This window comes from Aptenodytes forsteri, unplaced genomic scaffold (assembly GCF_000699145.1).
Source record: "Aptenodytes forsteri isolate BGI_AS27 unplaced genomic scaffold, ASM69914v1 Scaffold81, whole genome shotgun sequence".
In the NCBI taxonomy this organism is placed as follows: Eukaryota; Metazoa; Chordata; class Aves; order Sphenisciformes; family Spheniscidae; genus Aptenodytes; species Aptenodytes forsteri.
This window is the reverse complement of record NW_008795259.1, coordinates 1,673,086-1,683,495: the sequence shown is the minus strand read 5'-3', so window position 1 is coordinate 1,683,495 and position 10,410 is coordinate 1,673,086. Positions and strand designations below refer to the sequence as shown.

Below are 10,410 nucleotides of genomic sequence, written 5' to 3'. Positions count from 1 at the left end.
GGGAAGTGGTGGAGTCCCCATCCCTGGAGGTATTTAAAAGACAGGTAGATGAGGTGCTTAGGGACATGGTTTAGTGGGCATGGTGGTGTTGGGTTGACGGTTGGACTCGATGATCTTAGAGGTCTTTTCCAACCTCAATGATTCTATGATTCTATGTGCTCTCCCCTAATCTTTCTGTTCTCTAGGCTGAACAGTTACAGCTCTCTCAGCCTCTCCTCATTGGAGAGATGTTCCTTGATCATCTCAAGTGGCCCTTCACTGTACTCTCTCCAGTAGCTCCATATGATTAATAGCTGTGAACCACTGCAAGACCCCTGGTTAGAAAGAGGTAAATAAGGGCAACACTGAAGCACAAAGCATTAAACATCAACCTCAAATTGGACACACAGCAGTTTGAGGCTCCCTAAAAGATAGTACAGCCCATGAGAATGACTCCATTGATTACTGAGCGAAGGCATAGCTACCACAAATGAGAGCAATCATGGAAAACTGCTCAGAGAGGGCTGAAGCAGAGCCCTAAGACTGCATTCATCTAGCTCTGATGTAGCCATTACTTTGTCAGAGCAAAAGGGGGGGGGGGAATAGCTTCTACCTACACTGAAGGAGAGATTAGCATTGCCATCATTTTAGAAGCAAATTTATGGCCTGATGACTCCTACTTCATTTTAAAATATAGGCTTTGCAGAGCTTGAATGCTTCATCTGTATGTTTAGATTCTGGATGGCTTTCTGACAGCCTACGTGAGATCCTAATGAGCCACGCTATCCAAGAGGAGTTTCCATGTCCCTGTGGAGAAGGACTTTGGGGAAGGGTGATTGTTCACATCCCAGTTTCCTCTCCACTCTCCTCTGCTGCTATCCAAGATTTGCTAGGCTCAGAGTTGACTGAAGGACAGATGGTCAAATAAGGCTCTCTACTGAATGAAAGGACACACAAACCACAAGCCACGCCATTGCATGGTCCACACCACCCTGAGCAGGCAGCTCACAATACAGCTTAGCACACATCAACACACATACAGCTCAAGTCCCAAGGGAGTCACTCATCACCCAAGTTATGCAGTTTGCAGTGCCTTTAACTCCCATTTAGTCTCTAGTAAAGTTGTGAACTGAGAAGTGGGCTGTACAGTATTTTTAAAATTCTTGAGTCACCACTCTCTGCAGCGGAGATGTGTCAGACTCCAGGGCTCTTGCTTCGTGCACAGAAGCAAGCAGCGATGGTGACTGCTCTTTGAAAAGGAAGAGACTTCTTGGTGTCCAGGTAAAGTAGCTAGGGATGCAGAGGGGAATGGGTACAGTATGAGTGCTGCAGCATAGTTGATCAGTTTGAGAGTGACAAGCCAAAACATACTTATTCTATTCTCTGTTTTGGTATTAGGTTTTTTTAGGGCAACACTGAGAAGTTCTGCATCTTCTCCACCTCCCAGGATCATCAGGGCATTATGTTTAACAAACTTCGCATTAATGCAAAGGTGTAGAACATTGGTGATGTCTCAGGTTTCTCCTACTCTTTTCTAGGTTATCTTATAGTCATGATTCTTTCATATAAGTTTGTTACAAGGCATTGACAAACATTTCATAGCATGTGTGGGGAAGAACTTCTGTGAACTCTTTCCAAGTCAGATAGCTGACTGGCGGTGGGATGGACCATACTACATAAACATACGACAAGCCTTTTGTCCAACCTTTCACAAGAAACAGTTTAAACCAGCACAGTGAGACTGGACTAAAACAACTCTCTAGAAGTGACAAGCATCAAGATGCCAGCACATACTCACATAAATATGATGAAACACTTACTCCTCTGTCACTGTCAAAGTAAAGAATATTTCATGACACCTTCAAAAGAGAATCCTTAAACAGTTCTTAGACTTTTCCACAACTTGCGGAGGGCAAGTTGCACAAGAAATTCTGAAATACTGAAATATGTACAAATTTTATTTTCAGTCAAGTCTGCATAGTTTTGCCCAGTAAGCTATGAAAAAGTAGGAGGAACTGCAGAACAGCTTGCTAATTCTGTCCATTAGTGCCAAAGTTGCCCTTCCTTCAACAGCAAAGAGCAAGCGTGCCTCACGATTAGGGTGATGAGGATTGGAAGGTGGAAATCCTGGGCTCTATTCCAGTCACCAACACAACTTGCAGTGGCTTTAGCACATCATGTAACTTCACAGAATCATAGAATGGTTGGGGTTGGAAGGGACCTTAAAGATCTTCTAGTTCCACCCCCCCCTGCCACGGTCAGAGACACCTTCCACTAGACCAGGTTGCTCAAAGACCCATCCAACCTGGCCTTGAACACTTCCAGGGATGGGGCATCCACAACTTCTCCAGGCAACCTGTTCCAGTGTCTCACCACCCTCATAGTGAAAAACTTCTTGGTGAACGCTCCCTCAGCAATACGACAGACATTCTTATTAAGGTCATGTTCAGCAAGCAGTCAGAAGTCTGCACCTACGGAAACACTCAGCTCAGATTGGTTTTTCTCAAAGTTACCAAAACAGTATAGTTCAACTATTGCAGCTGCAGGTGTTTAACAGATCATGCTAAAGGACTTGCGTCTTAGCAATCCCCCTCCTCTTTCATTTCCCCGTTTGTAGGATGCATGCTGACATAGGAACACCCACCCAGTTGTGAAAAGCCACACCCCCTCCTCCACTCTGACAGGGACTGCAGGTCCTCCTTGAGCCCAGGCTCTGCCCTGCCTTCCCCATAGAGCAGTACACATCCTGACATTTCTCAGGAGGGCTGCTGCAAGACTGTATAGACCACTTTGCAGTTCCATAACACTTGTCACTGGAGCACTTTGAAGCATATTACAAAAAAGCATCTACAATCAGCTGCTTGTTTCCTTCACGTGCTGCATGTCTAACCGCCCATCACCATTTTTGCTTTTCAGAACACCTCTACTATGAGGGACCAGTCACACTGGGAATCAAAGAAATCCCACAGGTAAGTTGGTCGCAGCTGTGCTCCCAAGCAGAAGGGCTTTCTAGATGAGGTATGGTCAGAAGACTACCAGCAATCACATCAGCGTACTCCAAGCTCCCCCAGCTGGCACACCGGATCTGATAGTGTTTACATGACTAATCCTTTTCAATATGAAATTAAGTGTCTTTGCTTAAGACATTAGAGAATCACCATTATCCAGAGACAGACAGGTTTTCTTAGGATAGCAGATCCCCTCTACCAGCACTAAGTCATGCAGCCATAAAGTTCTTTAGTTGGCTCCCCCTCTATTACTCTTAAATTGGCAACAAAAGAAGCAGCTCCAAGGGACTCCTAAGAGACCAAGGCTGCAATTCAGCTCACTCCTTAGTAAGCTGAACAATTTGCAGAAGCTCATTCATCCTCACTGGCTACAAAGGCAATTTAGTTAACTATTGCAATTGTATGCATTCCACTGTACATACATGGTGTTAGATACAGAGACAGAGGTCTTCTAAGTTGCAACTGAAAGCACAAGTTATGGGCCAAGAACACTTTCTCTGGACTTATGGAGCCTTAAAATAAGAAAATAATTTCTTAGAAAGGTGAGAAAACAGGCAGTACTCTAGGCACTGCTCTGAATTTCCTGATCATCCATTACAGATGCTCTTTAGAAGCAGCCTTCGCCACACTCAGCTAAGTCTCCTTCTTAAAGGTCAACCAAATCACATTGCAAAGCAAGATAGGTCTCAAATGCTGAACACACCACAGTATCTCTTAACCGGGCACAACATGAATGTATATTTGACTAGCAAATAACAAAGGATTTTTAGCCACATACATGAAGAGACTGGATTGAAGGCGAGAAGGCAAGATCTGGATCATCAAGGCATCTGGTTGAGAATGTGGTGAAGAAGGGATCACGGTCACCACTGTGAAAGCACACAGTTCAGGTGGTCAGTCAAACACTCCTTAGATTTACTCATACAGAGAAGCACAGCATGAGCTCTCAGTTCTTCAGCAGCAGACATATAACCTATGTCACAGCCTCAAAGACGAGGTCTGGTGCCTGCTCAGCACTGGATTGGTTCAGGTGCAGGAAGAGAAAACAGGATCAGAACAAGGACATGAGTCCCAAAGAGTCGGGCTTGCCAAGACCTGCAGGGGTGGTAACAAGGATAGCTGGCTTTTGGGAGGATCGAGCCTCCATAACAGCTACCATCTCATATGCCTCAGTCTTCCCTTGGTGATAGCAGCAACCACAACCTTCATTTTCCAAGGCTTTCACACAGGGAGCTGGGCCCCCTTATGTAGGCTGTTATCCCACCCTTACCAGCCTGCTTCCCTAAAGGCTATGCCTAGAGATGCTGTGTTGAGCATTGCCTTTTGTTCGCTCACACTGGAGTGCCCAAGCTTATATCAGTCAGCATCCTGCTCCAGGAGCAGCTTTACTAACACACTGAGGACACTTCTGTAGTAAAGGCTCTAAACAAACTGAATAGTAGGTCTTTAGATCAAGATGAAGCCCTAGAAACATCCACATGGACCATTAAAACTCCAGTTCTGGGCAAGTTAGCTGAATTTGGAGACAGAAATTCTAAGACTGCTCACAATCCTCTTTTAATAACAGTTTTCATCCATGAGCAAAAAATTATTCTGGAGGAGGAAAAAACCTAATCACCAACAAGCAATGGAAATGAGTTATTATAAACTCTGTTCCATGAATAAAACTAAGCTTTTGGAGAATTAACATGCTTGTGAAAAAGAGAATAGGAAGCCTTTTTTGTTAATTAATCAATCAGGCAAATAATGCCATCCTTCCATGCCCGCAATAAGGAGTTATTCTATGCAGCAATCGTCTTCTCATTACAAAGAACAGCCTCATCTGAGCAGCCTGAATGATGTTTGTGCAGTCTGCACAGCAATTACAACAAGGCTGTATTCTCATGAGCATGTTGCCATTGGGCTTTTCTCTAAATTTGGAAGTTACACTTAGCTTGAACCTCTCTGTGAGGTCACAGGCCAGTTATTGTTTTAGAAATCCCATGGTAAAAGGCAAATGCCAAGAAGCCTGACTCATTCTAGCTGTGCCTCCTTCTACTCCACAACCAGAAAAGTTCTGAGCAGGGCAAGAGCTTTCTATCGTTCAAGGCCAGGAGCCTACTGCTGCCAAGCTCTCCCACCCCAGGCTTTGCTCCCCTCTATACTCCAGAAAAGATAGAAAGAAATACTGCAGTGCCAGCAATCTAGAGTGAATGAAATCTAGTTCACCTCTTCCTCCAAATCTGTTAAGTGAGCCTTGTCACCTCCCCTGCCCAGTGCTTCTCCTTCACCAAGTGTCTGGAGAGAGCAGTTTTGACCAATACAAAAAAAGCCATGGCTTCTTTAAGGTTGAGATCTTTTGCACTGCAATGATACAAGTTCTCCCCAAAACCTGAATTATTAGTAGTTTTAACTACACAATTTGAAATTAAACTACCTCTTGCTTTATTACATAGGAATTCATCACAGCTTGAGTCATCTATACACATACATCCCCCAAGGTGCTCTCCTTTATAAAAATTCATGTCAATAAGTGCGTACACACTGAACCACAAGATCTAAGAAAGAGAAATGCCAGACAACTGACCACCTCTTCCCCTTCCAGTTACTAAACAGCACAGGCCATACTGTGCTTGCTCATAAGAAGTTATACAGATTTGAAAGGAATTTTTATGCATCAAAACATTTTGTTCCCCTTGCACGGTTTTAATTTTGAACTTGTGCTGTCAGCATCGATATCCCTGATGAGAGTATTTTGGCAGAAGATATAGGCAAGTCCTTTACCAGATCTGAATTGCATTTGGACAGGAAAGGTTTTGGAGGAACTTGGTGGGAAAGTGTTATTCTGTTTCTAGGAAGAGGACTCCCTCATAGAAACAGAAGCAGTTGTATACTACTGATGGGCTAATCTCTTGCTTTGTGTTTGTCTCTTACAGGGAGATTACACTATTTCAGCAAAGCTGACTAATGAAGATCACAGCACTATCGCTTGTGCTGATTTTACTGTGAAAAATTATTTAGACTATTATTAGCAACAAACCAATTTCATGAAAGCTACAGACTACCAAAGCTATTCAAGCCAAGCGAGCTGCTTGCATGCTACAATGATTCTGAAGGAAGTAATCCCCACATGGTGGTTGTGATGCTATTCCTCTTTATAATTCACTATTTTCAAGAAGTCACTAGACCCTCTAGTGGTAATTTTATCTCCAAATGCACACTGTAGCCCACTTTTTGCTTCTAATATACACAGCTGGAAGTAGAAAGTATCTGATACCAACATTTTTATGTTAGGATGAAAATAGCATGAGGCAGAACAGGTGAGAGCCTAAACATTTTTTCGCAGTAAGTTATGGAGGTATCCATTTCTAACACAGGCTAAGGATGACTTTCATATGTATCATATATTATGCAGTTAGAGCACTCAACATTTCCAATCTTCCCTGGGGCCTATCTGGAGCCTCCACTAGTATAGATTTTGTTATAACCACAGAACAAAGACCAAATAGGATGAACATGCCTTTTTCCCAGTGATCCATGCCCTGTCACTGGATTCATATCACTCAAGTCTTCTGGAGTCTACCTGGAATTTTTTGTTCTTTAATGTTTTTTAAGTGATATGTGAATCATTCTGTATCTAAGCTATGTGCTCTTCTTGCTTCTCAATAAATTCATAATGAAAGAATAATTTTTTTTCCTCATTTTCCCCTCATGATTCTAGGATCTTTCCAAAGCTTAAAGTGGGGAAAAAAGGGAGGGGAAAAAAGATTGAGGGAAACAAGTTAAATGAGCACTTTTTTTTAATATGAAATATCAGTCATGTTGACACATATTTTATGTTGGCAGCAGACAAACTGTTCCTTGCTTTGAGCATGAAGCCCCAGAAATAAACACAAATTACATTCCCAGGTGCAGCACATCCCCAAACCCTCTCATTCCAGGAGCCTTTGCAGCTAGCATAGCTGATGGGTAGGTAGATAACCAAGCATAGGGCAGCACGTGGGGTTAGGATCTTGGATTGGAGAGTGTGGAGACCTGTCTGGGGGACTGGAAGTGTAGGGGAAGGATCAAGAGTAGGATTGAGTTCCAATTTGGAAAGGTATAGGCAGGAATCAGAGCCACAGGAGGGTCCTGGAGCTGAGCACAGGCTTACCAAGGATGGTAGCGAACATTGGGCTGCATGCCTCATCTTGGAGAGGTTCAGCATGTATTGCTAGGGCAGCTGTGGCTCACAGCTGGCCACACAGGAGCTCTGACACACAGCCTCCATCCTACACATTCACATGCTGTGGCTCAAACAAATTCCTGAGCAGCAAGAACATCCCTGCTGCACAGATGACCAAAGCCACAGAGCAGCCAACAGCTAGCAGCAAGGGATAGTCCCTTGCTTCCCTCCCATGCAGCAAAATTCTCACCTGCCATCCCAGCAAAGGTGAGCAAGTCTTTGAGGCCTGATTTGCATTTGGGAGGCTTACCACTGTTGAACATGAACAAGCAAGCTCCACAAAATGGGATAGAGCACGTTTAACACACTGTGATTTCAGCCCATTTTATTACACCCTGATTTGGAAAAAAAAAAAAGAAAAGAAGGCCAGGGGAGTTCGTTACAGCTTTGGCCACCACTCCCCAGGTCAGGGTTCAACTCTAAAGTGCTGATGCTGTTTTGGAAGCAGCTCATCCAAGTCACAACCATTGCTGTGTTTTAGGTCTTCATAGCTAATAAGAGTATCACAATACAGACACAAGCTCAGTTTTTTCTCCTCACGTCAGTAGCTCTTTAGATTCACCTCTCTCCTCGTGATTCCCATAAGATATCAGAAGAGCCAGACCTTGAGGAGAAGCTAACAAAAATGCATTTAGCAGCAGCATTTGCACAAGAGTCCACTTGCTCAGCTCTGTTCCACCACAACCACACAACAAAAGCATGACTAAAACCCAAATTCCTTCCACCAAGCTTCTTGGTCTGTTATCAGATGAAAAACAAACCCAGTGCTAGTTTAAGCACTTCTACTTGAAATCAATCCCATAATAGCCAAGATCCTCTTAGCTAAATTTGCCAGGCTCCTTACACCCTGGGACACACCTGGAGGGTCCCCCAGGCCCACCACAGCAAACGAGCCAGCCTTTGCCTCCTCATGGTGCAGGGGCTGCCCTAGAGCATCTGTAGCAGAAGCTGCTGCAGGAGGTCTCAGCTGCCCGAAAAGCAGGAATTTAATCTCTAAAACATCAGACATCTGGCCCTTGAGATCTTCCATCACTGACCCTTCACTGCCCAGCTCACACACAGACATTGCAGACCCTCACTCCCAGCACCAGCTGACCAACATTTGGCTTCCTATTACAAAAATTGCTTGCCCTTTTTCTCTTGGAATTAAGCTCAAGAACCAAGACTAAACCTTAAATTGACACTCCAAGGCTTAAACTGGAGCTTTCTCCACAGCAGGAGAAAGATGTGTTTGCCATACCACAGAGCCATGGAGCTTCCTTGTCTAAAAATGATTCAGAGCTTAGCAGCTCAAGACCTCAGCTGCTCCCTAAGTTAAAAAGGGCTCTGCCCCTTCAGCCTAAGAAATGCCTCTGTTTCTTCTGTGAATTCCTGTTTCTAATCAGATGCTGTTGTGCACGGTCAAACAACAAAAACAGGGCTCGTCTTCACTGATCCCAGCACAGCTAACGAATCCCTTGCTGTCCCAGAAGGTCTGTGGTATATTCACACTAAAACACCAGAATTCAAATACATTTGGTAGCTACTGCAGGTGTCTTTCTGAAATAGCCTCAAAAAGCTTAGTAAGGGCACTGTAGCAACATCCAGGCTCTGAACATAGCTCAGCTGTGCAAGGGCAAGAGCAATAGCCTCTAGGGAGCTGCAGCCTGAGCAAGGAGACAGTTGGGTTTTGCCAAAACAAAGATCTGCACATTTCCAGCCAGCTCTCCTTGAAGTCAGAGGGATGAGGCACAAGTGAGCCCCACGGCCAGATTCTAGGCTCTCAGCCCTTGCTGGCAAAATTGGCTGAATTGGAAGTGTCTTTATGCTGTTACTTCTGTTATGTTGAAAGATGCTCTTTCCATAAAGATCCACTGTTTAAATTTCTCATACACCATCTTCTACGCTCTTCAGTATAGCCCTAAAATAATCCCAGAGTGGCTCCATTTTATTCCTTTGATAGCGCTCTGCAGCATGAGAAAGGGGAGTGAGGGAAACAGGACATCTAAAGGGGTGTTATTCCAATGAAAATAAAGTTTTTGTCTCAGAGGACACTGAGAAGGTAAAGCATGAAGCCATCTTTACACTCAGCTCTCATGCAATGGACTATGATGAAGGATCTGCCTAGAATATAGACCCCAGTCTCTTTTGTGGATTATTCTGAACTAACCTTCCCAGGACTAACAAATGCCTCAGTGTGACAGATGGGATGGGAGTCTGGTCCCTAGGAGTTCCCACAGGGCTCAGGCAAACACAATGATCAGTGTGCTACAAATACACCCAATAATCAGTTAAAGCTGAAATAAAACAGTTGCTACAGTGTTTCTACCAAGTCATACACAGCCCAGTCAGACTTCTGTATCTCAGCAGGCAAAGTCCAAGATTGCCAGATGTGAACAGAGCTCCCACCACTCCTTTACACCAGCACATCCCTAGATCAGCATGAAGGTCCACCCACAAATCTAACTCTCGCCCACCCAGCCTCGTTACGTGGCTGTACACCCCAGAGACCCTCCTTTCTGTGCAGCCATAGGATGGGGCTCCCCTGGAGGACAGCTCTCAGACTAATGTGGCACATGCCACGGTGTTCAACCAGCCTAGAACAGGAAAGTCTTCCTGGACTTCACATGATGGATGCAGTACCTTCCTCACACAGTGCAAGAGAGCTGGCTGTGGCAGATATGAGGACAGAAAGTCATATATGGTCCCCTGGGACAGCAAGGGGAAAGTCTTGCTTGGATTGCTGTGCCAGCCTTCAAGATTGCTCCAGTTTACCCTCAATATCCACACCTCCAGGGAGGGCCCCAAAAACAAGTACTCTGGCCTAGCTCGGCTAGATAATGCAGAGCCATTTAACAATACTTTGTTTATACAATTCTTATTAAGAAGTAATCCTCTGCAGACTAACACCCACAGGGTTAACTCTCCACTGTCTGCTCTCTTCCCATGCTGCTCAGCCTGGCCTCTCCTTCGAGGTAGGGACACTCTGTGGTTCTTCAGCACTGCCCTGACCCAGCGAGGAGAGCTACAGTATTAGCAGGTATATTCAAGCCCAGCTTCCCACTTGTCTCTCAGGCCTCTCTAGTGTAAACACATTAGGAGGTGGCCTTAAACTGGACCTGAACTCAAGCACACTGGTGTCTACAACAATGTTCCCAACAGAGTACAAAAAAAAAGAAAAAAAATACAGAAGGGACAAAAATGGGGGGGGGGGGGGGGGGGGGAAAAAAAAAAAGAAAA

At 44.6% G+C, this 10,410-nt stretch overlaps 1 protein-coding gene across 2 annotated transcripts in view; it reads left to right on the top strand.

The window, feature by feature from the left end:
* Positions 1-10,410, top strand: part of LY86 (lymphocyte antigen 86) — a 35,880-nt gene that overhangs the window by 24,666 nt on the left and 804 nt on the right. Inside the window, exons 4-5 of one of the 2 annotated variants that reach the window (XM_009279169.2) lie at positions 2,896-2,948; positions 5,903-6,650. In XM_009279169.2, coding sequence (XP_009277444.1) covers positions 2,896-2,948; positions 5,903-5,998 — 149 coding nt within the window. In that variant the 3' untranslated portion in view covers positions 5,999-6,650. Of the gene's footprint in view, positions 1-2,895; positions 2,949-5,902; positions 6,651-10,410 lie in introns of those variants that run through there. The other variant, XM_009279170.2, reaches the window with a different exon arrangement.